The following is a 24,311-nucleotide window of genomic DNA, read 5'->3' on the forward strand; positions in this document are numbered from 1 at the left end:
GCAGAATTCTTAATCCATGTCACTGGCTCAACCCGCCAAACCAGGGGTGTCTGCAGTGAGCACACCCAGGCAAACTACAATGAATGCAAAACACAGGCAACCATTAAACAGATCACACTTAGTGGTTAATTATGTCACAGAGCAGTGACAATGCAATGACAACAACGTTTCTTTACTTGAAAGACCATGGGCAGCTAATGCCGCCTGACTGCTCACCTTTATTCTTTGGAAATCACCCTCATCAGTAATTGCACTGTAGCTGTACTTTTCTCATAAGTCAGTGAACTCAACACTCTGTTTACTGAGCAGGTGGTGGGGAGGGCAGCAGGATGCACTATTCTTCTGGGTGAACTCCAGACTCGTAACACCTGTGTTAGTTCACATCTATCACCACCTCAGAGCAACAGAGGGCATGCCCTCCAATGTAGTCTTCCTTCTGGTCTTAGAAGAGTCAGAAACATAGATCTGACCTGTACCTAGAAGACTCCATCTCTTTGCAGACATGCCTCTGTGCTACCAGCTAGTTTTACAGGTGGAAACTTGAAAAGTCAACAGGCCTTGAAGGACAAAGTCTCTGAAACCTAAATTGTGCATTGAGTGAATCCATATAAACAAATACAATTTTCAACTGAGAGGTTAGACATGCAAAGCTCATACATTTGTTTGAAGTAGGGCAAGACTGCAAAATGCGTATGTGCCATGGCCTTGACTCAGCCCATTTCCAATATTATTGAAAGCGTTTTCTATACACAGAGCTGGACATAAGAGGAGAAAGTCCCCACTAATCAATGATTAATCGGTAGTCTTGGCTCGACTTACTGCGCCTTGTCTGGTCACATAAAACACCATTTAGATCTTATCCTAAGATATAAGCAAGTATTATGGCTTTGATGGGCAAGAGAGAAGTGATCATACTGGGGACAAAAACTGCGAGCCTTAAACTGACCAAACTAATTCCCCAATTGAATCCTGATGAGAATTTATTTACTGACATTTGAGAGGACATGGAATGAAAAGTGTCTATAATTGAAAGGATCTCCCCCTGGATTAACAAGGGAAAAGCTTAAGACCAAAATGTATACAGCAGATGCTTTTTGCACTGGGACTCCAATGAATACATGAGTTAGGAAAAAAATGGAACTTTGTCCTGATCTGGAGCATCGCAATGGCAGCAAAGTAATCTTGAAGGCCATAAACGATCAGACTGCCTAGGTGGGACACCCATAGAATTTGTAAACTACCTATTTGGGTGCAAAATCCTGTTAGAGCGAAGTGAATTTCTTTCTGGTTCACCATGAATACTACAAAACATTGATGAATGACTTCAGAAAGTTCACAGAAATGGTCAAGATTATTGGTTGAACCAAAGGGGATGATGGACGGAGTGGTGAACATTGCAAGCACTCACCCCTAGTCAGCTCATCTGGGTTTAATCCATTATCATTCTTTAGCTCACTCCGCCACCCCAGTTCAGACATGGCCATATGTAAATCAGTCTGACCCTGTGCCTCATGGGAACAGTCCAGCCCGAACTGCCAAGGCATGTCTTCCCTGGACCGGAAACAAGCATCCTGGGACCGGTTTCTGGCTAATCAGCCGTCATCAGCCAGGCTAGCTAGAATCCAGTGGCAAAGTGAGCAAGGGACCCACGTCTGGGCATAGCCTGCCAACTAAGGACGAACAAAGCAAAACCAAAGGTGATGATGGACGGAGTGTTGACCATTGCAAGCACTCACCCCCAGTCAACTGATCTGGGTTTAATCCATCATCATTCTTTACCTCTTCCCGCCACCCGAGTTCAGACATGGCTATATGCAAATCAGTCTAACCCTGTGCCTCATGGGTACAGTCCAGCCCGAACTGCCAAGCCATGTCTTCCCTGGACCTGAAACAAGCATCCTGGGACCGGTTTCTGCCTGATCAGCTGTAATCAGCCAGGCTAGCTTGAATCCAGTGGCAAAGTGAGCAAGGGACCAACGTCTAGGCAGACCCTGCCAATTTAGGGCGAACAAAGCAAAACCAAAGGGGATGATGGACGGAGTGTTGATTATTGGTTAACAGAGATGGAATGTCTGATCAGCCATGTTGCCCAGTTTTGAGCCAATATAATTATTTATAGCTCAGATCCTAAAATGAACTTCACATCATACTATGGACTTACAATGGTCTTCATTTTATGTCATGATATGCTATGCGCTAGAGTATAAATGTAACACTACAGAACAAAGTGTCTTTCAGATTAGGACAGCATTCTGTCTTCAGGATTCTTATCATCTGAATAAATCCACTATGGTTGATTCTGAGGAACATTAGAAGAGTAGAAGTGGACATAAAGGGCCACATGTATAAACCTTAATTTTTGCGTTCACAAACAGGTCGATTCGTAGAATCAGACTGTTTGCGAACTCAGCGTTTCGATGTATCAAACCCTATTTTGTGATTCGGTAACTTGTTACCATATCGCAAAATAGGTTTGTGACTCAGTATTTGGAAGGGGCTTGGTTAGGCATCCCTTCCAATTACCGAATCACAGCTGCATGTATGAATGTTTTGTGACTGTTAATGTAGACGCAAACCATTCGTATTTTACCACCCTCTTTAAGTAGGTGGTAACCCATTCGCAAATGGTAAGGGGTCCCCAAGGGACCCCTTCCCCTCTGGAAATAGTGGCAAAAACTGTTTTTTTAATAGCAAAGAGTTGTCCCACGGACTGCCGTATGCTCTTAAAAAATAAAAGAAAACTTTTCATTTTTTCTTTTAAACGCATCCAGTTTACTTTTAAGGAAAACAGGTGCAATTTTTTTTTTTTAATGATCGCTTTATTGAAAAGCAATCACGGACTTGGTGGTCTGCTGACCATGGCAGGCCACCATCACCGTGATGTTAGCGAATCCTAGGGGGACGCAAATTGTGACCTACCTCATTTATATTAATGAGGTAGGTTGATTTGCAACCCCCTAGGAATCACTAAATGCAACTCTTTGAGTTTCATATATTAGGAATAGTGATTACCTAATTGCGATTCGCAAAAAAACGCAATTAGGTAATCGCTATTCCCAATGTTGATACATGTTGCCCATAATCCCGCGCTCAGGCTGAAGGATAATTGAATGTGAATTCAGAATAGATTTATTCCAAGCATCCTTAATATTTGAAAAATTCCAGAAAACAAGGAAAAACAGCTGAGGAAGGAAGAAACCCCTTTTAGAAAACCCCCATTAGCTAAAAATCTATAGTTAATTGTGCCTTCTGTGAGTGGATTAAGGACACCTCTCCTATCGGAATGACTGGTTTGATTGAGCATTAAAGAAGCGGAATGCCATTTTGATTGAAACATAAGGCAAGATTGACCAAGATTGGCGTTTGGAGCTATCTTTTGGTTTTTAGATTCTGTTTTAAAAGAACATTTGTTTGAATGGAGTAACAAAGGCACTTGGACTCCACAACTCTGTTGAGTGAACTTTTACTGCAATTCTATGACCAAATAGAACACCTGAGGAGTTAATCAAGACAAGGTGCAAAAATATACTGAGGGTATTGGGAAATATATTCATGCCACTCCATCTTGTCCTGTTTGGTCCTCTAACAAAAAAGTAGTACATCAGGGTATCAATTTGGATGTCAATATTACTTTGGAATAAAATGAATTAGTGTGATTAGTCGCCCCACTCACTGATGCCGCTCCTGCCTGCCTTTGCCGCCTCCTGCCTGCAGATTCCTTCGCTCGCTGCCCGCTGCTCCTGGGAATTTCCCGCTGCTCCTGGGAATTTCCCGCTGCTCCTGGGAATTTCCCGCTGCCCGCTGCTTCTTGGAATTTCCCGCCGCTGCCTCCCTGCGGCCCCGCCCCCCTGTGAATCCATTCGCCGCCCCGCTCCCGCCACCCAGCTGCTCCTCCCTCCCGGCTCCTTACTTATGACGCCCCCAGAGCGACCGCGCAGCGGACGCGTGCAGCGGGAGCGCCGATTGAGCGCCGAAGGTGCGCCAAAGGTAAGCCCGTCTGCGCCCGTCCGCGCCTGGCCCGCGCCCAGCGCCAGGACCCCTGGCCCTCCCCGCCGAGGCAAGACGACCCGACTGACCTACGACGCCGCCACTCTCAACGCACACAATGCCGGCCGGACCCACGCCTGCTGCCGAGCCACCCCGAGACGCACCCACGGACCCTTCACCTGCTGCACCTGCAAGTTCACCTGCCTCTGAACCTGCCCCGCACCCGCCAAGACAAACACCAGCAGCAACCACCTCAAGTGCATCCTGATCAACACCCGCTCCGTCCACAGACACGCCGTGGAACTCTGGAACCTCCTCGACGCTACATCACCGGACGTCGCCTTCCTCACGGAAACCTGGATGAACGCCTCCTCTGCACCCGACATCGCCATCGCCATCCTGGACGGGTACAAGATCATCAGGAGGGACCGCATCAACCAGACCGGAGGTGGCATCGCCATCGTCCACAGGAACACCATCCGCATCACGACCGACGCCAACGACTCCTTCGCCGCAGCCGAACATCTCCACTTCCAGATTCACACCGACCCTAAGACGACCCTCAGAGGCACCCTCGTCTACAGACCCCCGGGACCACGCACACAATTCAGCGAAGACATCACAGACTTCATCTGCCCGCACGCCCTCCCCTCCACCGACTACATCCTCCTCGGGGACCTCAACTTCCACCTGGAGAACAACAAAGACCGCAACACCACCGCCCTGCTGGAAAACCTCGCCAACCTCGGACTCAAGCAACTGGTCAACACCCCCACCCACTACGCCGGCCACACGCTTGATCCCGTCTTCTCTTCCAGCAAGTACATCAACTTCAGCCACGCCACCGGACTCCACTGGACCGACCACAGCTGCGTCCACTTCAGCTTCAAAAGATCCACGACCCACCACCACCCGCAACAGGTACCTCACAGGAATTGGAGCAAGATCACCGCAGACCAGCTCACCACCTCCCTCAGCCAGAGCCCACCCGCCAACACAACGGACCCCAACGAAGCAGCCCGCAACTTCACACAGTGGCTGACCGCCTGCGCCGACGACCTCGCACCACTAAAGAACCCTCCCAGCAGACCCAGAAGCAAGAAGGCATTCTGGTTCACCGACGACCTCAAGGACTCCAAGAAGACCTGCCGCACCCTCGAGAAAGCCTGGCTCCTCGACCGGACCACCGACAACATGACCGCCCTCAAACACGCTACCCCCAAGCACCACCAGCTCATCCGCACCACCAAGAAGAAATCCCTGAAGGAACGACTGGACAACAACGCCCACGACAGCAAAGAGCTCTTCAATATCGTCAAGGAGTTCTCCAACCCCAGCACCGGCACCAACGACATCACTCCGTCACAAGACCTCTGCGACTCCCTCGCCTTGTTCTTCCACCGCAAGATCGCCGACATCCACAACAGCTTCGGTGCCCCACCCACGCACCCAACCGTCGAACCAACGCCCCCCACCGCCATCCTTCGCACCTGGACCACGGTGACCACCGAAGACACAGCCCGCACGATGAACACCATCCACTCCGGATCACCGACCGACCCCTGCCCACACCACGTCTTCAACAAGGCCGACTCCACCATCGCACCCCAACTCCGGAACATCATCAATGCCTCCTTCAACACCGCCACCTTCCCGGAGAGCTGGAAGCACGCCGAGATCAGCGCCCTCCTGAAGAAACCTACAGCGGACCCCACCGATCTCAATAACTTCCGCCCCATCTCGCTCCTCCCTTTTCCTGCTAAAGTCATCGAGAAGATCATCAACAGACAGCTGACCGCCTTCCTCGAGACAAACGGATCCCTCGACCCCTCGCAGTCCAGCTTCAGAGCCAACCACAGCACCGAGACCGCCCTCATCGCAGCCACCGACGACATCCGGACCCTGCTCGACAAGGGGGAAACAGTGGCCCTCATCCTCCTGGACCTCTCCGCTGCGTTCGACACAGTCTGCGACCGCACCCTAGTCCAGCGCCTCAGCAACATCGGTATCCAAGAGAAGGCACTGGAGTGGATCATCTCGTTCCTCGCCGGAAGAACACAAAGAGTCCGCCTCCCCCCGTTTTGCTCCGAGGCCACCGAAGTCATCTGCGGCGTCCCGCAAGGATCTTCACTCAGCCCCACCCTCTTCAACATCTACATGAAACCTCTCGCAGCCATCGCACACCAGCACAACCTCAACATCATCTCTTACGCCGACGACACCCAGCTGATCCTCTCCCTCACCAGAGACCCCGACACCGCCAGAACCTGCCTACACGAAGGGATGAAAGACGTCGCCGAGTGGATGAAGGACAGCCGCCTGAAACTGAACTCGGACAAGACGGAAGTCCTCATCCTGGGATCTTCGCCCTCCGCCTGGGACGACTCCTGGTGGCCCCCAGCCCTGGGCACCGCACCCAAGCCAACCGACCACGCACGCAACCTGGGCTTCATCCTGGACCCCTCCCTCTCGATGACCAGACAAGTCAACGCCGACTCCTCATCGTGCTTCAACACCCTGCGTATGCTTCGCAAGATCTTCCACTGGATCCCGACCGAGACCAGGAAGACTGTCACCCAGGCACTCGTCACCAGCCGACTGGACTACGGAAACGCCCTCTACGCCGGAACCACAGCCAAGCTACAGAAAAGACTCCAGCGCATCCAGAACGCCTCCGCCCGACTCATCCTGGATGTCCCCCGACGCAGCCACATCTCCAGCCACCTGAGGAACCTGCACTGGCTCCCCGTCGACAAGAGGATCACGTTCTGGCTCCTCACCCACGCACACAAGTCTCTCCACGACCTGGGCCCCAAGTACCTCAACGACCGCCTGACCTTCTACACGCCCACCCGCCAGCTACGGTCCACCAGCCTCGCCCTCGCAGCCGTACCACGCATCCGAAGAGCCACCGCCGGAGGAAGATCCTTCTCTTACCTGGCTGCCAAGACTTGGAACTCCCTCCCCATCCACCTTCGGCTGACCCAGGACCATCTCGCCTTCAGGAAACAACTCAAGACCTGGCTGTTCGAGCAGTAGCATACCCCTCCCCCCAAGCGCCTTGAGACCCTCCCGGGTGAGTAGTGCGCTATACAAATGGCATGATTGATTGATTGATTGATTGGGATGGTACAATGCTGCCTTTTCCAGCTTCAGTCTGTAAGAAAAGGTCAATCCTCTTCTTTTTCACCATCATGATGGTTTGGTAGTCTGGTCAGGAGTCAATTGTTGGATTTATCTACTCCCTGTATACAGGAATTTAAAGCACACTTTTAAACACACTTCAAGTAGCCAAACCCGTGGCTGGAACGCTAGTTTACAGTTGCAAAAACGCGATCACTTCTCTGAGGCATGGGAAACTATACACAAGCTTCCTAGTGGTGTAACGAAACTTGAAGGGGCTTCCATGCGAAATACATGGAGGGGGCCCGCTATACTCTGGACCCAGTCAGGAGCTCTCAGGCCCGCCCATGCACAGTGGCCCCCTGGAGCTCAGGGCCTCTGCCCGCACCACAGGGTCTGTAGGGGCTTTTGTTACACCACTGAAGAGTCCCATAAAAGACTGGGTTGCCTTTAAAATAGCTTGCCTGCCTTTTACATAGCCTTTCTGATTCAACACCTGACAAGTTTAGATAAAAGCACTGAGTGCGTATTATATTGTCAAAATGTAGCTGGTGTTTTCTGACAATATAGCACGCGCTCAGTGCTTTTATCTAAATTTGCTTGTCATGGCCATCTGGCCTATTGTCAAATTGTTGGAATTTACTTCACAGGAATGACTGTTTTTCACAATGATTTCACGCTACACTTGCCGTACCGAAGACAGAGACTAGTCTGAAATTCAGACATATGATTAGCAGCACCGAGCTGAGGACCTGCTGTCACCATATTAGCAACACATGCACAGAACATCAAAAAAGATATTTAATACAAAAATGCGGCATCTGAAGTTTAGAAGCGCAACAAATGTCTATGTTTGCAGTCTACAACATCGTTCAGATAAAAGAAGGTTATAAGTATGCCTACAAAGCCAATACATGCTATACAGATAATATCTAAAAAAACTGGTATTACTTCTTTATTTTCAGTACTTCCAAAACAGAAAGTACACCCCTTTTTACCAGCATGGAAAAGCTTACTTTTGCATGCTGTGTATTACCTGTAAGACCTTTACCGTGGTGCACCACTGGGTGAACCACTTCACTTTCTCTGCCCTGAGGAATGCCCAAGACCTATATTAGGCCAATAGTGTGGGCAGAAACATGTAGGTGTTTTTACACTAGGATCATAAGACCACAACCTCCTGTTTTGTCTGTGTATTTTCAGTTTTATTCTTCCCATCCCAACCCCCACTAATAAAGAGATACCTTGGTGTGGATGAGGAATTGTATCTAATAGTAAATAGCCCCCCTCAAAAAAATGCATATCTCTTCAAAGAGCTCCCTGGAATATAGTTGAGCCTACCCCAACCTTTAGGAGTCGGGGTAAACCTGATGATGAAGCATGCCATTACCAGAGTGGGTGAGGGTTGTATAAAAAAGGTTCTCCTTTTTCCCGCCACTGGTGGAGCAGAGATGCAACTTATTTTCCTTCCTTACCATACTGCCACCTTTAAGAGAGGATACCACACAGGTTAAACTGCATTTCGACCTTGCAAAACAAACCTTTTGCTAGGCCCAAACCTTCCTTTTAAATACATATAAATCACCCCTAGGCCAGGGTAGGTCATGGACAGAGTAGAGGGCAGGGTGCAATGCATTTAAAAGGCAGGACATGTTCTTTTAAACTTTACAAGTGAAAATCTTTTAAATTCATTTTTCACTACTGCAAGACCTATCTCTCCCATAGATCTCATTGGAGATGCCTTATTACATTGTATAAGGTTATTTGCAAATGGTAACTGATAACTGGTCCATGTCTTGTATCTCTAGAATCCTAACTCCTGATGAAGTTGAATTTTGAATAACAAATCTGAAAATGCCACGTTTAGAATGTTCCCATGCTCTCCATGCCACTGGAGTCAAGCTAGCCTGGCTGATGAGGGGTAATACCCTGTACCCGGTCCCAGGATGCTTGTTTCCGGTCCAAGGAGGAACTGGCCTGGCAGTTCAGGCTGGACTGTTCCCATAAGGAGAAGGGTCAAGACTGATTTGCATATGGCTGAGTTTAAACTGGAATGGCATGGGGAGCAAAAAACAATGGATTTAGGCCCTGATGTCTGTACTGGGGTAAATGTTTGACATTGTTCAGCATTCTGTCCATCAACTGTTCTTTTTGCATTTGTCACCATGAGTGGGATGAGAATGCCCAGACATGGGTCTCGTGCTCTCCATGCCACTGGATTCAAGCTTGCCTGGCTGATGAGGGGTAATACCCCGAAACTAGTCCAAGGATGCTTATTTCCTGTCCAGGGAGGACCTGACATGGCAGTTCGGGCTGGACTGTTCCCATAAAGAGCAGGTTCAAGACTGATTTTCATATGGATGGGTTTAAACTGGAAGGGCATGGGGAGAAAAGAAATGATGGATTTAGGCCCAGATTTCTGGGCTGGGCTGGATGTTTAACATCGTTCAGCATTCTGTTCATTAACTGTTTTTTTTGCACTTTTAGAAAGTTGGTATTTTTTTATCTTAGCCATGTGGTGCTCTTTACACCATGCCGACCACTGCCTGCAGTGCTCGCCTTGATCCAAGCGACCCTCTCCAACGCGATCGGGACTCTTGGCACAAAACTTGAGAAGGTAAAACTTCAGTAGAACTAATCTGGGACAGTGAAACCCATGCTCCATTGCAGTTGGCCTGAACTTTTGACTTTAGGCAGTCCAGGGTGACCAGACAATCCCGGTTGTCGCTTCATGCTTTAGGTACTACTTTACAGTCTATATACAGTTTATTCTTTAAAAATTCATAACCCTGGTTCAACGGATTGGATTTTTGTCATTTTGGACATGTTTTATTTGTTACATTTTGCTCTATTTTTCTTACCTGGTGTGGGATCTTTTTATGCAGTGTTTTCACTGTTTTACTGTTTGAAGTGTTGCACACATACTTTACTCATTGCCTCTAAGATAAGCCTGACTGCTATGTGCCAGGCTACCAGGGGACGAGCACTGGTTAATTTGGAGTTTGCTGGTTTCTTTCCCTAACTAGAATTGTGGCTTCTGCTTGAACAGGCCTCACACTCCAGTCACCTAGTAACCCACCCCAGTCAACCAGTAACCCAATTTCTAACAGGAGTGCTTACAAAATAGGGTTTCAGAGCTATGAATGTAGGAGACAGAAGGGGCTAGACCTGGGATATGAAAACTTTTTGGAAGAGAACCAGTAGATCTTAACAACAGGAGTTGACCACTTTCGATAAAAACGCACAAGTTAAAGGTAGGTTCCTTGAAGCTGCGTTCCGGACTTGAAAGCTTAATGCTGGAAGTGTTGGTTGGGATGAGAGGGAATAAATAGGACAGAAAGATGAAGCAAAGTGGGGAGTCAAAAGATGTGGATGGAAGAATGAGCTAATAACAAAAGATTATGTTTTGTACGCTAGGGGCAGAGTTTTAGCAAAAAGTGCGATGAGCCACACAAGTGAAGCAGAAGAGAAAGGTAAGTCACTGAAGACAGAAAGAGAAGAGCGTCTACAGTAATTAATGTGTAGGGTATGTTAATGAAGCCATTGATAGCAAAAGACTGAATCGGGCTGAGGAGCAAAGACAGATTTGGAGCAGTGTGCAGGGATACAGAAGAGTGAGACGTCCCTGGTTAAAAGGTTCAATGAGATAGTGCAAAAAGAATGAATAACAAAAAGCAGGGGAATAAACCGGATTTTGGATTTGGATGATGGAGCAATTAGTGAAGTTTCACAGGTGTTGCTGGAGTGTCGCTGTATCTCCAATGGTGGCACTACATGGGGGTATAGAACGTGACTTTCCGTTTTCTCCTCCTCAACCAACGAAAACAACGAATGCCTAATAAAAGACCTGTACCATTCCATGATGATGAGGAGACATCTCTTCCCACGGTGAATGTTTTCATAGATGTCTAGGACTCTAACAATATGCGGCCCTGAAGAGGCCCGCCAGTGATGCTCTACTTCCCGTCGTGCTTTGGTACAATCACACAGGATCTGCAAAGAGAACAAAAAAGGTTTTTTTTGGTCGCAAGATGAACTCTGATGACAAACTAAAGAAATAGAAAGAAAAAACATTAATGTGGGGCTTCCATAGGTAGCAAACTAGAGAAATCTGTTTGTTCCCCAACATATTTTTTTAAATCAGGAAAAAGGCAACCAAAACAATAATACAAACAAATAAATATATTCAAACAAGGCCTGTTATAAAAGCTCCTGCAGCATCGGAGAAGCAGTTGAAGTTGCGGTTGCCATAGCCAGGAAACAACCTTCATTAAACCGAGATACCTTAACGCGGTTGTTACAACAAATTCCACTAGGGGGTGCTGAGGTATTGGAAATGAATTCCAACATCTTCCCTACTATTGAGCAAATTGTAGTAGAAATAGTAAATAATAATATTCCTAAGTCCAGCGCACCCCCTAGTGGACGTCGTTGTAAAAACTTGCGGTGTAAGTGCATTGCATACTAACAACGCGGTCATTGTAATGACCGCGTTGTAATAGCACGCGATGTAATGCATTGCGAAGTAAAGTGCTATATTCCCATAGCCTGGGTCAAAGCCTATGGCAACAAGACTTCTGCCGATATCCAAGAAAATATTCCCATGTTCAAAATCATAAATAGAAGTCCAAGGGACAGATGTAGGTAACCTAATACCAGTCGGTAACGGCCGAAAATCGGTATTTTCGTCCGTTACCGACCGGTATTTGGATATTGAGATGCAGGGGCTCCAAAAACTACTGAATCGGTAAATTTACGGATTCTGTAAATTTGCAGAATCGGTAACTTTACCGAATCGGTGAATGTACCAAATCGGAAAATTTTCCGAATCGGTAAATTTACAGAATCGGCAAATATACCAAATCGGTAAATTTACAGATTCGGTAAATAAGAAATAGAAAAAAAAGACTTTTGAGATGTAGGAGACCTCTAAAATACCGAATTTGCATGAAATTCGGTATTTAAGAGTCGGTATTTACCATGTATTGAAAGCAGGTGGTAACCAGGTGCCGGCTATAAAAAAGGGCCCAAAATGCAACAGTGTGACCAGAATGGCGGCATTCTACGTGATAGCGAGGCGGCTACGGCTACAGGCAGCAGGAGTGAGGGTCTGGAGAATGGAGGAGCAGGTCTACAGGCAAAGGATCACGCTATTCCAACTAACTGAGGCAGAGATCCTGCAAAGGTACAGGCTACACCCCCACACCATCCTGGACTTGATCAGGGACCTGCACCCACTTTTGGAGCACCCAACCCCAAGGGCGCACGCCATCCCACCCCATGTGCAGGTACTGTGTAGCCTACACCTGCTTGCCTCTGGGAGCTATCAGAATGTAATTGCTGCGATAGGTGGGGTGTCCCAGAGCTACCTGTCCCGTTTCTTCAGGAAGTTCCTAGAGGCCATGATGCAGAGAATGCTTCATTACATCAGCTTCCCTGAAACACATGCGGAACTGCTCAAGACCAAGACTGACTTTTACCAAATTGCACATTTCCCACACGTCATCGGCTGTATTGATGGCACCCACATCCGAATTTGCCCACCTGCTGCCACAGAGTACATTTACAGAAACAGGAAGTCAACCCACACGATAAATGTACAGGTAATCTGTGATGCCAAGTACATTATCACGGACATAGTGGCCAAGTTCCCAGGAAGTACCCCTGACATCGGGGGAATTTGGCGAAGGATACCTGCTAGGTAAATTACTGTGTGACACTCCCTTGATAGATAATGCAGATGTATGTGTATGCGTGCCTGTGAGTAATGGCTTTCTCATTTTCTCAAAGGGGATAGTGCATATGCCGTCCGTTCTTTCATCCTGACACCCTACTTCAACCCTTCAACCCCCAGCCAGAGACAATACAACGTGGCACACAAATCAACCAGGAACATTGTGGAGCGCACCGTTGGGCTGTTAAAGAGCAGGTTCCGCTGCCTGCACAAAAGTGGAGGGGCACGGCAGTACTCACCAATCATCTGCTGTAAGATTATTGCAACTTCTGCAATGTTGCATAACCTTGCTACTAAGAAGGGCACCGAGGTGGAATTGAGCGACTATGAAGACCATGATGATGAACATGCACTGCCTGAACCCCACACAGTAGGAGTTGCAACACCAACAGATGGCAGACACAGATGGGCAGAGTTCACACACAACTACTTTTAAGTAAGTAAAGAGACACAGCAAGGGGTTCAATGTTAAAGACGCAGTTTAATGGGCACTAAGTTAAATTTCAAAAGACACATCTGTCAAGTCCGAAGTGTGCCTAGCCTAACTGGGCAGACACAGGTTACCTCACCCTCACATGTCCACTGGAATGTTGGCAGCATTACTGTCTGCGCCCACGCACAACACTGCGGGATGCCTGTGGTTGGGTTTGAACATTGTCTGTTGAGCCAGGGCCTGTACTTTGGCGTCTGCTGCTCCTCCTAATGTCCGGTATAGGGGTGCTGCTCCTGCTAGTGGTGTCATCCGTGTCCCCTACACCGTCATCTCCTGCGGTGGCTGACTGGTTTGTCAGCAGCACTTCCATCGCTGTTGTGACTCTCCCCATCCCCCTGGTGTGATATGTGCAGCAGTGCACCAGTCCCTCCTGCATTGCAACAAAACGGCGACTTAACAGTGAAGTTGCTGTTGCTAGACGGTTCATGGCCTTTGTCTGCTGTTGCATGCACTGCCTCTCCCTGCGCCTCTGTGTGCGGTCTTCATGCAGTTTGTCACAAAGTGACATCACGCACTGAGACATGTCCCTCACCCCATCTGCCATGTCCCTCATGCTATCCACCATTGAGGTTATCCCCCTGTTCATGTTCTCCATGTTGCTATTCAGGTGGCGCATTTGTCTTTGAACTGCAGTAATTGCTTTTGCCTGCAGGCGCTGCACCTTCACCATCGTGGTTTCCAGGCCACAGAAGACACCGTCACCATGGCCACTTGTGCTTCCCTCACGGACCCTACGGCGTCTTATGCCTCTGTGCACAGTAACAGGAATGGACGGAAGACCAGCTATGTTTGCCTCCACTGGCTCATTTTGCATCTCACCCTGCCTCTCCTCATCAGAGGATGTTTCAAATATTTGTAGCGGAGGAACATCATGCCTCCTGGGCCTGAAGATTTCCGACACCTCTGAGGCTGCTGATGGGGAATGTGTTTGTGGGTCCTGTTGTGGAGAGTCATGGTGCAGAGGCGATGATGGCTGTTGTATGGTGCCTGCCTCTGGTGTGGCAGCTGATTGTGTACTGGGTGCCGGAGGTCTTGCGGTGCTGGGCCCTGCATTCCTGGATCCGTCCTCACTTCTCTCCCTTAGAGGTGCCCTCTTCTCCCTCTCATCCATAGTCTTGCGTGAAATCTCGCCTGTGGACAGACATGGACAGTGGCTTAGTGGTGTTTTCACCGTGTATTTCTATATTAAATCACAATTCAGTCACACTATTTCATGGTCCTCATCTGTCTCTAATTGTAGTGTGTGGCATGCCTGACATACTTTCATGATGACTGCACTGATGTAAGTTGAAATGACTACCACTCCCATAATGCATTGCTGGTGGATACTAAAGTCTGTACTGGAGTTTTGAAACACACAGCCACATTGGGGGAGGGAGACAGGCAAGGGGGGAAGAATCATGGACATGTCCCTTACCTTTCTTTGATGCAGCTCCGGCTGAGCTGTCAGCATCACCAATCCCAACTATGCTCTCTTGCTCCAGGGTGGACTCCACAATCTGTTCCAGATCCGTAAGAGCAGGTGCCCTGTTATTTCCACCACCAGTAGCATTGGCCTCTTTTCTTTGTGATGCCAATTTTTTTTTAGTGATGATCCTTAGATCATACCATCTTTTCTTTAAATCGTCCACTTCTCTGGTTGTCACCCCTATGACGTTAACCTTAGCCTGGATCCCCAGCCAGGTATTCCTCTTCACAGCCCTGCTACCTGCAGGGACTGTCTTCCAAACAGCTGGGTGTGGTGTTTTACCACCTCCTCCACCAGCACCTGCAGTTCACCTGTGCTGAACTTTAGTTTTCTTTTCCTGTCAGCACCTTCCCTCTGGGAGTCTTGTGAATCCATCCTGCACTTCTGCACAGCTCAGCTCAGTACAGCCAGTCAGTGTATCACAGCTCTCCTGGATGTTCAGTTGGTCTGCACCTGCATGGGTGTGGCCACTTCCTGATTGTGTGATGGGGTGGATGCATAGTATTGGTTGGTTCCTCTGTTGCTTGGTTGTGGGGTGGGGTGGAGGCACTGGATTGGTTGGTTCCTCTGTTGCTTGGTTGAGGGGTGGGGTGTGGTGGAGGCACGTGATTTGTTCTTAGTTGAAATTCTTGATTTTTGTATCTTCGATTCTGTAATTCCCATTCGTCCCTATGGGCCAGGATGCCCATAGGGAAGAATGTGAATTACCGAATCGGTATTTACCGAATCGGTATTTACCGATTCGGTAAATACCGAATCAGAGATACCGATTTTTACCAATTCAGTATTTTTTACCTATTTTTTACCTACATACCATTTTCGATTTCTAAAATACCGAATCAGTAAAATTCTGTATTTTACAGTCGGTAAAAATAATTTACCTACATCAGGCTCCAAGGGCCAGATGTAGGAAGCCTAATACCGGTCGGTAACGGCCGAAATTACAGAATTTCAGCCATTACCGACCGGTATTAGGCATTTGAGATGTAGGGGCCTAATTTAAGGATTCGGTAATTTAACGAATCGGTAATTTAAGGAATCGGTAAATTACCGAATTCTTTAATACCGTTTCGGTAAATTATAGAATCCTTAATATAGGAAGCACTCAAGTGAGTGCTTTTCACTTGTAAGGATTCGTTATTTAGCACCAACTACAAGTTGGTGCTAAATAACGAAAACCGTTAAAAAAGCAATTTTGTGCTTTTTTAACAGTGCCCTGTGGCAGGGCATGTATGTGTGCCACATGTGCACCCATGCACTTTTCAAGGGTGCAACTTGGTGTCAATGTGACACCCTGCCACCCTTGTAGGTCTTCCCCCTCTTACCGATTCGGTATTTACCGATTCGGTATTTACCGATTCGGTATTTACCGATTCGGTAATTCCCATTCATTCCTATGGGCCTCCAGGCCCATAGGAATGAATGGGGAATACCGAATCGGTAAATACCGAATCAGTATTTACCGAATTTTACCAATTCAGTAAAAATTAACGAATGAATACCTACATACCATTTACCCATTCTAAAATACCAAATCGGTAAAATGTGGTATTTTAGAATCGGTAAATGGTATTTACCTACATCTGACCCCCAATCTCCTGACCTACCGAAAACCCAATCGATTATACTACAGAAAACCCAACCTCTTGCATTACTGAAACTCAACCCAAACACTACTGAAAACCCAAGTTACCATACTATAAAAATCCAACTGTGTTATTCTGTGACGTCCCTGCAGTTTGTAATCAATTATTAACACCCACACAAAGGCAGCTATTTATTTCACGCTTGGAGATCAGTTCACATCGTAACCTAAGCTGCATCATTGTCAAGTCTGAGCTCTCCACAGCACGTGTTGCCCTGAAAATCTGACCATCCCGCAACCTCATATGACACACTCTCTGGAATTGCTGCACACCAAGAGAACATACATATGGTGCAAATCTCAAAACAAAAAAAAATATGAGTTGTTCAAGATAACTAGCAACATCTCTTAGGCTCCTTCCTATTGTGTTTTCACAACGCCTTAAGGGCCTTATTACAAGTACCCCCGGTAATCATGTTGTAACCGGTAGCCGGGGTTATTACCCCCAGAGGTAAACAAGTTGTGGTGTTTAACACATTTATGTTCTCTGGTGAAAGTAGTGTAAATGTTGATGTGAGACATTAGGGGAAAACATGCATAAATCGACATAAAAAACTGATTCCAGCATGTTATGCTTAAAAAAAATTGGCATTCTAGTTATTCACTTCCAACCCCATCCTGGATTACTGGGACCACGAACAATCCGGGGGAGGGCGGGAGTGGGGAGGGGGCAGAAATAACAAGTATTTTTCCGGGCAACTTGTGATGATGCCTAATGTGCACATAGAGTTTGGCAGCCACGTCACAAAACAGTCACCCACGTTGGACTCAGTCCCTAATATCATTGGATTTCATAAAACATTCCATACCAGTGTGTGTCACAGCCACGAGCTATGCACGCATCACTAATCTGCAATGTCAAATGCTTATCATGCAAACCGGAACGTTGGTAAGTGATACCATTTCCTCTTTCGAATAACATAACTCCAACATGTCTGCTCTGTAGACGATGCCCTGGGCCACTGTTTACCAAAAAACAGGTTCTGAGGCCTGAGGTCAGTCACCGAGTACAGCGTAGACAAGCAGCGCATTCTGAAAGATACGAATCCCTTCGAAAGGGAAACATCCTTTGAAATATTTCAACTTGTAGATTTGGACGGACTGGCACAGAACATAGGCCTAGTCAGGGCTTTAAGTGTGCCGGGTCTCACTGGTGCTGAACACTTTCAATTTTTTTAAGGAGGTCTCGAAACGGGTCCCTTTCGGGCACTGTTTTGCGCCCTGGCACAGGAGGTCGTGTTTTTTCCAGACTGCAGTGGCAGAAGAGCGTGATTCGCTTTTTGGCAGAGTGGACTGGTTATTCCATCATCAGCCCCATTGAATGACATCTGTCTCTGCCGTTACATCCCCTTGTCTCTATGAATAATTGACCATCTCGTTATTCTTTGGGTGGTGCCTTGTATCAATCTTTGCTGTATGAAAGATCGAGTGAATGACTTTCCCTGAATACATGGTGTGGGTGGGACTGGGTCAGCCCTTGTATATGTCTAATTGTTGATGTTTTATGAACATGTGTGTTTTTATATCCCTATCATTGGAAATCAAGTTCATGAAATTGTGAAAATCATGTGTGTATTGGTCTACATGTCTATTTTTATATATAGGAAATGAAGAGTAAACAATAAATTATAATAAAAAATACAAATATCATGGAATGAGGTTCTGTATTGGCTCACTGTGGCGGGTTGTGTGCTTCGTTTATTTGTTAGGATCCTCGCTTAGGACCCCCCTTGAATATATGTTGGCAGGGTATTTCTTCTTTTAGTATATTTCTTAGCCCCCTGTTCCTGCCTATAATTAGTATCCCTTGGGGAGCCTCCTTCTATTTTGTTGCAGTGACAGAAGGCACATCGATGTGCACGTGCTCACACTGCTCACTAGTGGAGAAGTTATGGCATGAAGTCATGCCAGGTGAGTGTTGTAGGGGAAGGGAAATCCTTGAAAGAGAGTCATTTCCTCTCTGGATTTCCCTTCTCTTTTTGAAACTCAGGAGCAGCAACATTGTTGTGGTGTCACCAGGGCTTTAAGTGGGAGCGTTTTCAATATTATATTCAAGCCACAGTTGCTGCTTATTTATCTTATGCAACTAACAACCACTGACAAAGCCAATAGTCCTGACTTCTTATAGGTATGATGTTACTTGTTGTATCATATATCTGGATGCAATGAGAGAAACAGCAAAATACAAGTTGGGCGGCACGCTATGTTAAGCACAGATTTTTACACTGGCCACGTCCCTTTGAGAGACCCACTAGTTTTTTCATCCCACTTAAAGCCCTGGGTCTGGTCACTAAAATAAAGGATGTATGTTAACGTTTACAAATCGGGCAGTGTGTAACTTGTAAAACCAGGCTGTATAGGTGTTTTGTGGGGTATGCTACACTGCAAGTGTGATTGCTTGCTGTAGGCAAAGTGTGTGGGAATATCAGATACATTAAAAGTAAAAACCTACACACAGGACCAATACATGCCCACAAACAGCAAAAAAAATCGCAGCCCACACACTGATTTAAAAGGCCAGTCCTTCTGGCACTGCGAGATTGCCCTGTGGCCAGTTCATCCCTGGCCTCTGAGTGTACACTGTGATGTGCGGAAACCGGTGCATTACATCATTAAAAAAGATAGTGAATGGGAGATGAACCTAGTCAGACACTGAGAATGAATTAGGTTCGTTTGTAATCATTACCGAGAGGGAGAGAATGTAAGCTGGGTGGGTACGACAGGGAAAAAGAGATACATTGGGTGTGTGGGGCAGGGGAAGGTAAAATGAGGGAGTGAAACATAGGAAGAAAGTGAGAGAGGAAAGAAAAGACTTACATCGGTAAAAGTAGATATAGGAAAGTATGACGGGCAAACTAGAAAGAACGAAAAAGATGGCGCGAAAGATCTCCAAAGTATGAAGTCTCGTGCGTTGCCAGGCGTGGCGCGGTGCGCAGGAAGCGTTCGCGTGCCAGCAATGTGTGAGGTACTCCTCCAGCATGTGCAGACTACGGTCATTCATTCGTGTTGGGAGCTGTTATGCCGCCAGTTGTGCAATACCAGTTTGACGGCTCTGAACAGTAAATTACAAAGGAACAGAAGTGGGAATGCTGAACCTTGTACCCACGCCTCGGGCAGATTCAAGCCCTGCCCTCTGGCAAAACCGCTCTGAAGCTGGACTCACCCACTCGTTCCACACCCTCCTGGCTGGCAGCGCCAAGTCAGATGCCAGGTGCTACTTTCATGAGGCTTCCTGTGCTCCTGAGTGGAGAGTGAGGAAGTGGGACTTTTTGAGAGCACAGGCCAGCTCCAGGCACTTACTTCATGCTTAAGAAGAAGTTAGACATAAGGCTCCCTGTTTTCCGTTTTACTATTTTTTACAAATAAATGCAAACAGAAAACATTTATGTTCTTGTCTGTATTTATTTTTAAAATAGGATAAAAACAGATTTTTTTTATTTTTAGTAATTCTAAATTCTGTCTGCCATGCCTGCCAAGCCAATAGCTCTGTGGGTTGATAGGTAAGGGGGGTAGAAATAGAAAGGGATTTTAGTAAAGGGGTTCTAACAGCAGCAGATATACACAAGCTTGATACTGAAATCTGCATATTTTCATATGAGTGCATTGAATTAACTTCAGCTGGTGTTCACTACATCGAAGCCTGGCAGGCATTCAAGCACGAGTGCATATTTATCGGATAAATAAATGTGGAAATATACTAATTTCAGCTTCATTTTTTCACAGAGCCCAAAATAAATATGGATCAATACAGATAAAATTACAAAAAAGAAATATGGGGAAATACAGATTATACATCAATCGGTGCCTGCAGTGGGGCATGTGCAAACCATCCTCTGAAAAGAGCTCCACAATGAGCCAAGGCTTCTTTTCACTGCCATTTACACTGAACTTTGATTTGAAGCACTGTTGGTGGGTGATGACCTGCTCCCTAAATATTTTTGGGAGAATTTGCAAAGTGTGTTATTTATTGGAGATGGGGACTGTGTGTATGAGAGAGAGTGTGTGCATGAATGCTTGTGTTAGTGTTCTTGCATGTTTGCCTGTGTGTGCTGCAGTGTTTATAAGGCTCTGTGCATCTCTTGCCAAATTTAAGGCGAGGTGGGCTGAGCGATAATTAGTTGTGCCTCGGCACGATTGATGAGCTGTCTGTGTGAAATTAACATCTGTTCCTGAAACAGGCGAGGTTGCATCGCAAGTCTAGCTCACAAAGTGGAAGTTGGACCCAAGTACTAATTATCACTGTTGATATACTCCAGCATTTTGGGCCTCCTCCGTCTCAAATCATAAGTATCAGAGAATCCATTTCATTTTAGCTGCCAAGTTTTCAGATTGCTTATGTGTGGCATTTCCATGATTTCAGTGCACCTTTGAGTGACATTCCGCTTCCAAATATGTGGCCCTCAAAGTGACATTTCTTGTAAATAAAATCAGGCAATTAAGTCCATAGAATGAGATCCATACCAGAGCATATGCTCTTTTAAACAAAGCAAACCGCTAAAAAGATCTTTAAACTGTGCGCACCCTGGAATCAGAGGTTGTCAAGCCAATGCTGGGGCTCAAAGAACCATTCTCCAGTTCCAAGGCTCTGGCTGTAACACCACAACGTAAATGTGAGCAATCATTAAATGTGAACTGGTAAGGGTCCAATTGGGATTCTTTTTAGGGTGAAGTGGTGGTCTTGTGTTTTGATGCTTTTTTAACATGGTTTTGTTAGACCTGACAGCCTTAAGGTGGTTTCCCCGCCAACCTTCTGCCTTCCTCCTTCACTTTTTCTAACCTTGTTTTTGCTGGCTTTAGGACACTCAGCACTTTATCACGGCTAACCAGTGCTACCGTGCATGTACTCTCCAACATGGTAATATTGGTTCGTCCCTAATGGACACATTTAATTTACTTAGAAGTCCCTAGTTCAGTGCTCGGCATGTGACAAGGGCTCTAAATTAAATGCTACTAGTGGGCCTGCAGAATTTCTTGTGCCGCTCACTTAAGTAGCCCTTTAACCATGGCTCAGACCTGCCACTGCAGAGTCTGTGCATGCAGTTTACACTACTATTTTGATCTGGCAAGATAAGTCTCTTGCCAGGCCTAAACCTTCCCTTTTTAATACATATAAGTTACCCCTAAGGTAAGCCCTGTATAACCCACAGGGCAGGGTGCACTGTATTTACAAGGCAGGGCATGTACTTTTAAGTTTTACATGTCTTGGTTGTAAAATATCCCCTGTAGGTGTCCCATAGTTACCTTAACGCCAGAAGATTAGTCGTGTAAGTCGCTGTTCAGTACCCAAATGCAGTATGTTTTTTCCCCATAGGGTAATATTACTGCATTAGAGACAATACAAATGAATGTATCTGTCTTCTTCAAAACTGCTTTTTTTTTTTTTTTAAAGTGCTTACACAATAAAGTTGTTTTTGGTGTCAAAAAGTATATATAAATATGTGTTATTTTTCTAAAGTGATGTGGATCTCCTTATTGAGTGTGTGTGTACCATGTATTGGCTGTGTGTATGCAATAAAAATGTCTAACACTCCTCCATGATAAGCTCAGGCTGCTCGACCAAACTACCACAAAAAGAGCACAGTGGGATTGTTAAAGAAAGCCCTGTCCACCTCTTGGTATATTATATACATTGCCAGCTTCCTACACTCCCAAAGTTGTTTTTGTGATTTCTAACTGGGACGTGATAAGACCCCAAGTTTTAGTGTCTCTGGACTCACAATTTCAAATCACAACTTATGGTGAAGTTGGACTTCAAATTACAATTCTGAAAATGCCACTTTTATAAAGTTGACATTTTCTTACTTTAGTCATGGTTGTACCTGCTGAATGTTTCTGAATACACGTATGGGGTGGGTGACAGTTGGGCGTTGTGCATTCACTCTAGACAGCAACACACAAAATGAGCTTAGGTGTGTCTTGATGGGAGGGAGAGCTGGTCACAGCCTCACATTTACACATGCATAGGCTATGTCCTGTCCACACACACATGACTGAATACCCCCTGTAGTGAGGTTGGAGCCAGGGCAGGAAGGTAGGACCTCTGTGCACTTCAAATGCATTTATTTAGAGCCTCCCCCACTTCACAGGCACAACTGGGTATAAGTAGCGGATCTCTGTCACCACGACTTCAGTACACCTCTGGACCTGTGGATACTCTGCCAGGAAGAAGGACTGCTGTGATGCTACTAGGACCACTACTCTGCTGGACTCCTGCTTTGCCCTGCTGGTCTGTTGCCATCTGTCTTCTTGTCTGGGAGTGAGAAGGACTGGACCTGCATCTCACCAACCCAGAACCCAGAGTGACTCCAAGTGTTTGTTGACTTGCCTCCTGATTGACGTCTCAGGGACATAAAAGACTTCCATCTATCCTGCTCCTACACCTGGACTCTGCAAGCTGTGAGTGTGCCCTGCCATGTGGTGCCACCCCAGTTCTAAACTCTTGGAGGTAGGTCTACAGTGTTTGCTCCAGCGGAACTCACACATCCTCTGCTGCATGAGCAGAACTGACGCATCGCTGCTGCTGCATGAACGGGACAGGCGCCTCACACTCAGAACCAGTGCATCTCCTTTTGGAACTTCCACTTCAGAACCAGTGCATCACCGCCATTGTGTGGAGAAACCTTCAGACCGCCAGAATGTGTCAAACATCCTAATTTTTAGTATTTGTTTCGCATTTCACCGACCAGCTACAGCTTATTGTGTTATTTAATTCAATCAATAGATACACTTGATTATTTAAGGTTTATTAGGAGTTATTGGCATTTAAATACATTCACCAAAGTGGGATATATTTCCAATCACACAATATCGCACATACGCTTAAAAGTGAAATCACAAGCCATTTGTCTCCAAGCCTAGCAGTTTCTCTCATTAGCACTTCTCCCTTCTTCCACAAGACCAGTTCAAACATGAATGGCAAAATATCCTAGTTTGCAAATATTTTCTATATATAATTATAGCTCTGCCATATTTGCCACATACATCATCAACTGCATAATCTTACAGTTTTAACTAATCATTTTTGTAGCTCAAATGGATAAAAAGTTACTAAATAACGTGACTTGAGTTGCTGCAAAGTGGACGGCCCTTTGCAAAGGTTGACTGATCACCTTTCTAACTGCTGTATTTGTATCGTATGAGGCACAATCTTTGCAGAGACTTATCATGTGTAAAAATGTCTAAATAATAAAGTATAAGAAAATATATTGCATTACGCTGCAGCCTTTTTTTTGTAGCATAATTTAGTCAACACTGTGGCATCATTTTGTACCCCATTGCTGCATAATTCCAGTGGCTACAGAGCAGGTAGCACATGTTAAAAGTGCTTGTGCATGAAGCAGAGAGACTGTGAAGTTTGTAAACTTAGTTTGGTGTGTGTGCAAATGATGCATAGCCGATCCTTGGTGAGTTGCAGCTACTACTGCTGAAACAAGGCCAATGGAGGTTCCAATGTGTAAGGCGGACTGGCCTCGATGGTAGGGCCGGCTTTACTGCTGGTGGCGCCCTGTGCAACAATGTTTGCTGGTGCCCCCAATGATCACCTACACCTCAGACTCCCTCACTACCATCCTTAAACAGTCACCCTCAAGTCTCCATAACCACACTCTTTCTCAGATGCATTTAATTTGATTTACAGCGCCACTCATACCAGTGCCCGGTGTCAGAGCACTTTACATCACACACACTACACAGAGACAATCATTTATACATGTGTAAATCACTTTATAGGAAATGCTACATAAGACAAAGGAGTACAAGGTGTAGAAGCCACATGACAACCATACTAGTAGGCAGTATAGTTTAATGGCTCACTGTTCTATGTTAGGACTTTAACTTATAAACTGCAAGTAACAAAAGGATC

The 24,311-nt window shown here is 46.2% G+C and overlaps 1 protein-coding gene across 1 annotated transcript in view; it reads right to left on the reverse strand.

The window, feature by feature from the left end:
- Positions 1-24,311, reverse strand: part of MAPKAPK3 (MAPK activated protein kinase 3) — a 248,978-nt gene that overhangs the window by 117,690 nt on the left and 106,977 nt on the right. Inside the window, exon 4 of the mRNA XM_078661295.1 lies at positions 10,964-11,103. Within this exon, the coding sequence (XP_078517421.1) occupies positions 10,964-11,103 (140 nt within the window). The remainder of the gene's footprint in view (positions 1-10,963; positions 11,104-24,311) is intronic.

Source organism: Lissotriton helveticus, chromosome 9 (assembly GCF_964261635.1).
Source record: "Lissotriton helveticus chromosome 9, aLisHel1.1, whole genome shotgun sequence".
Taxonomy (NCBI): domain Eukaryota; kingdom Metazoa; phylum Chordata; class Amphibia; order Caudata; family Salamandridae; genus Lissotriton; species Lissotriton helveticus.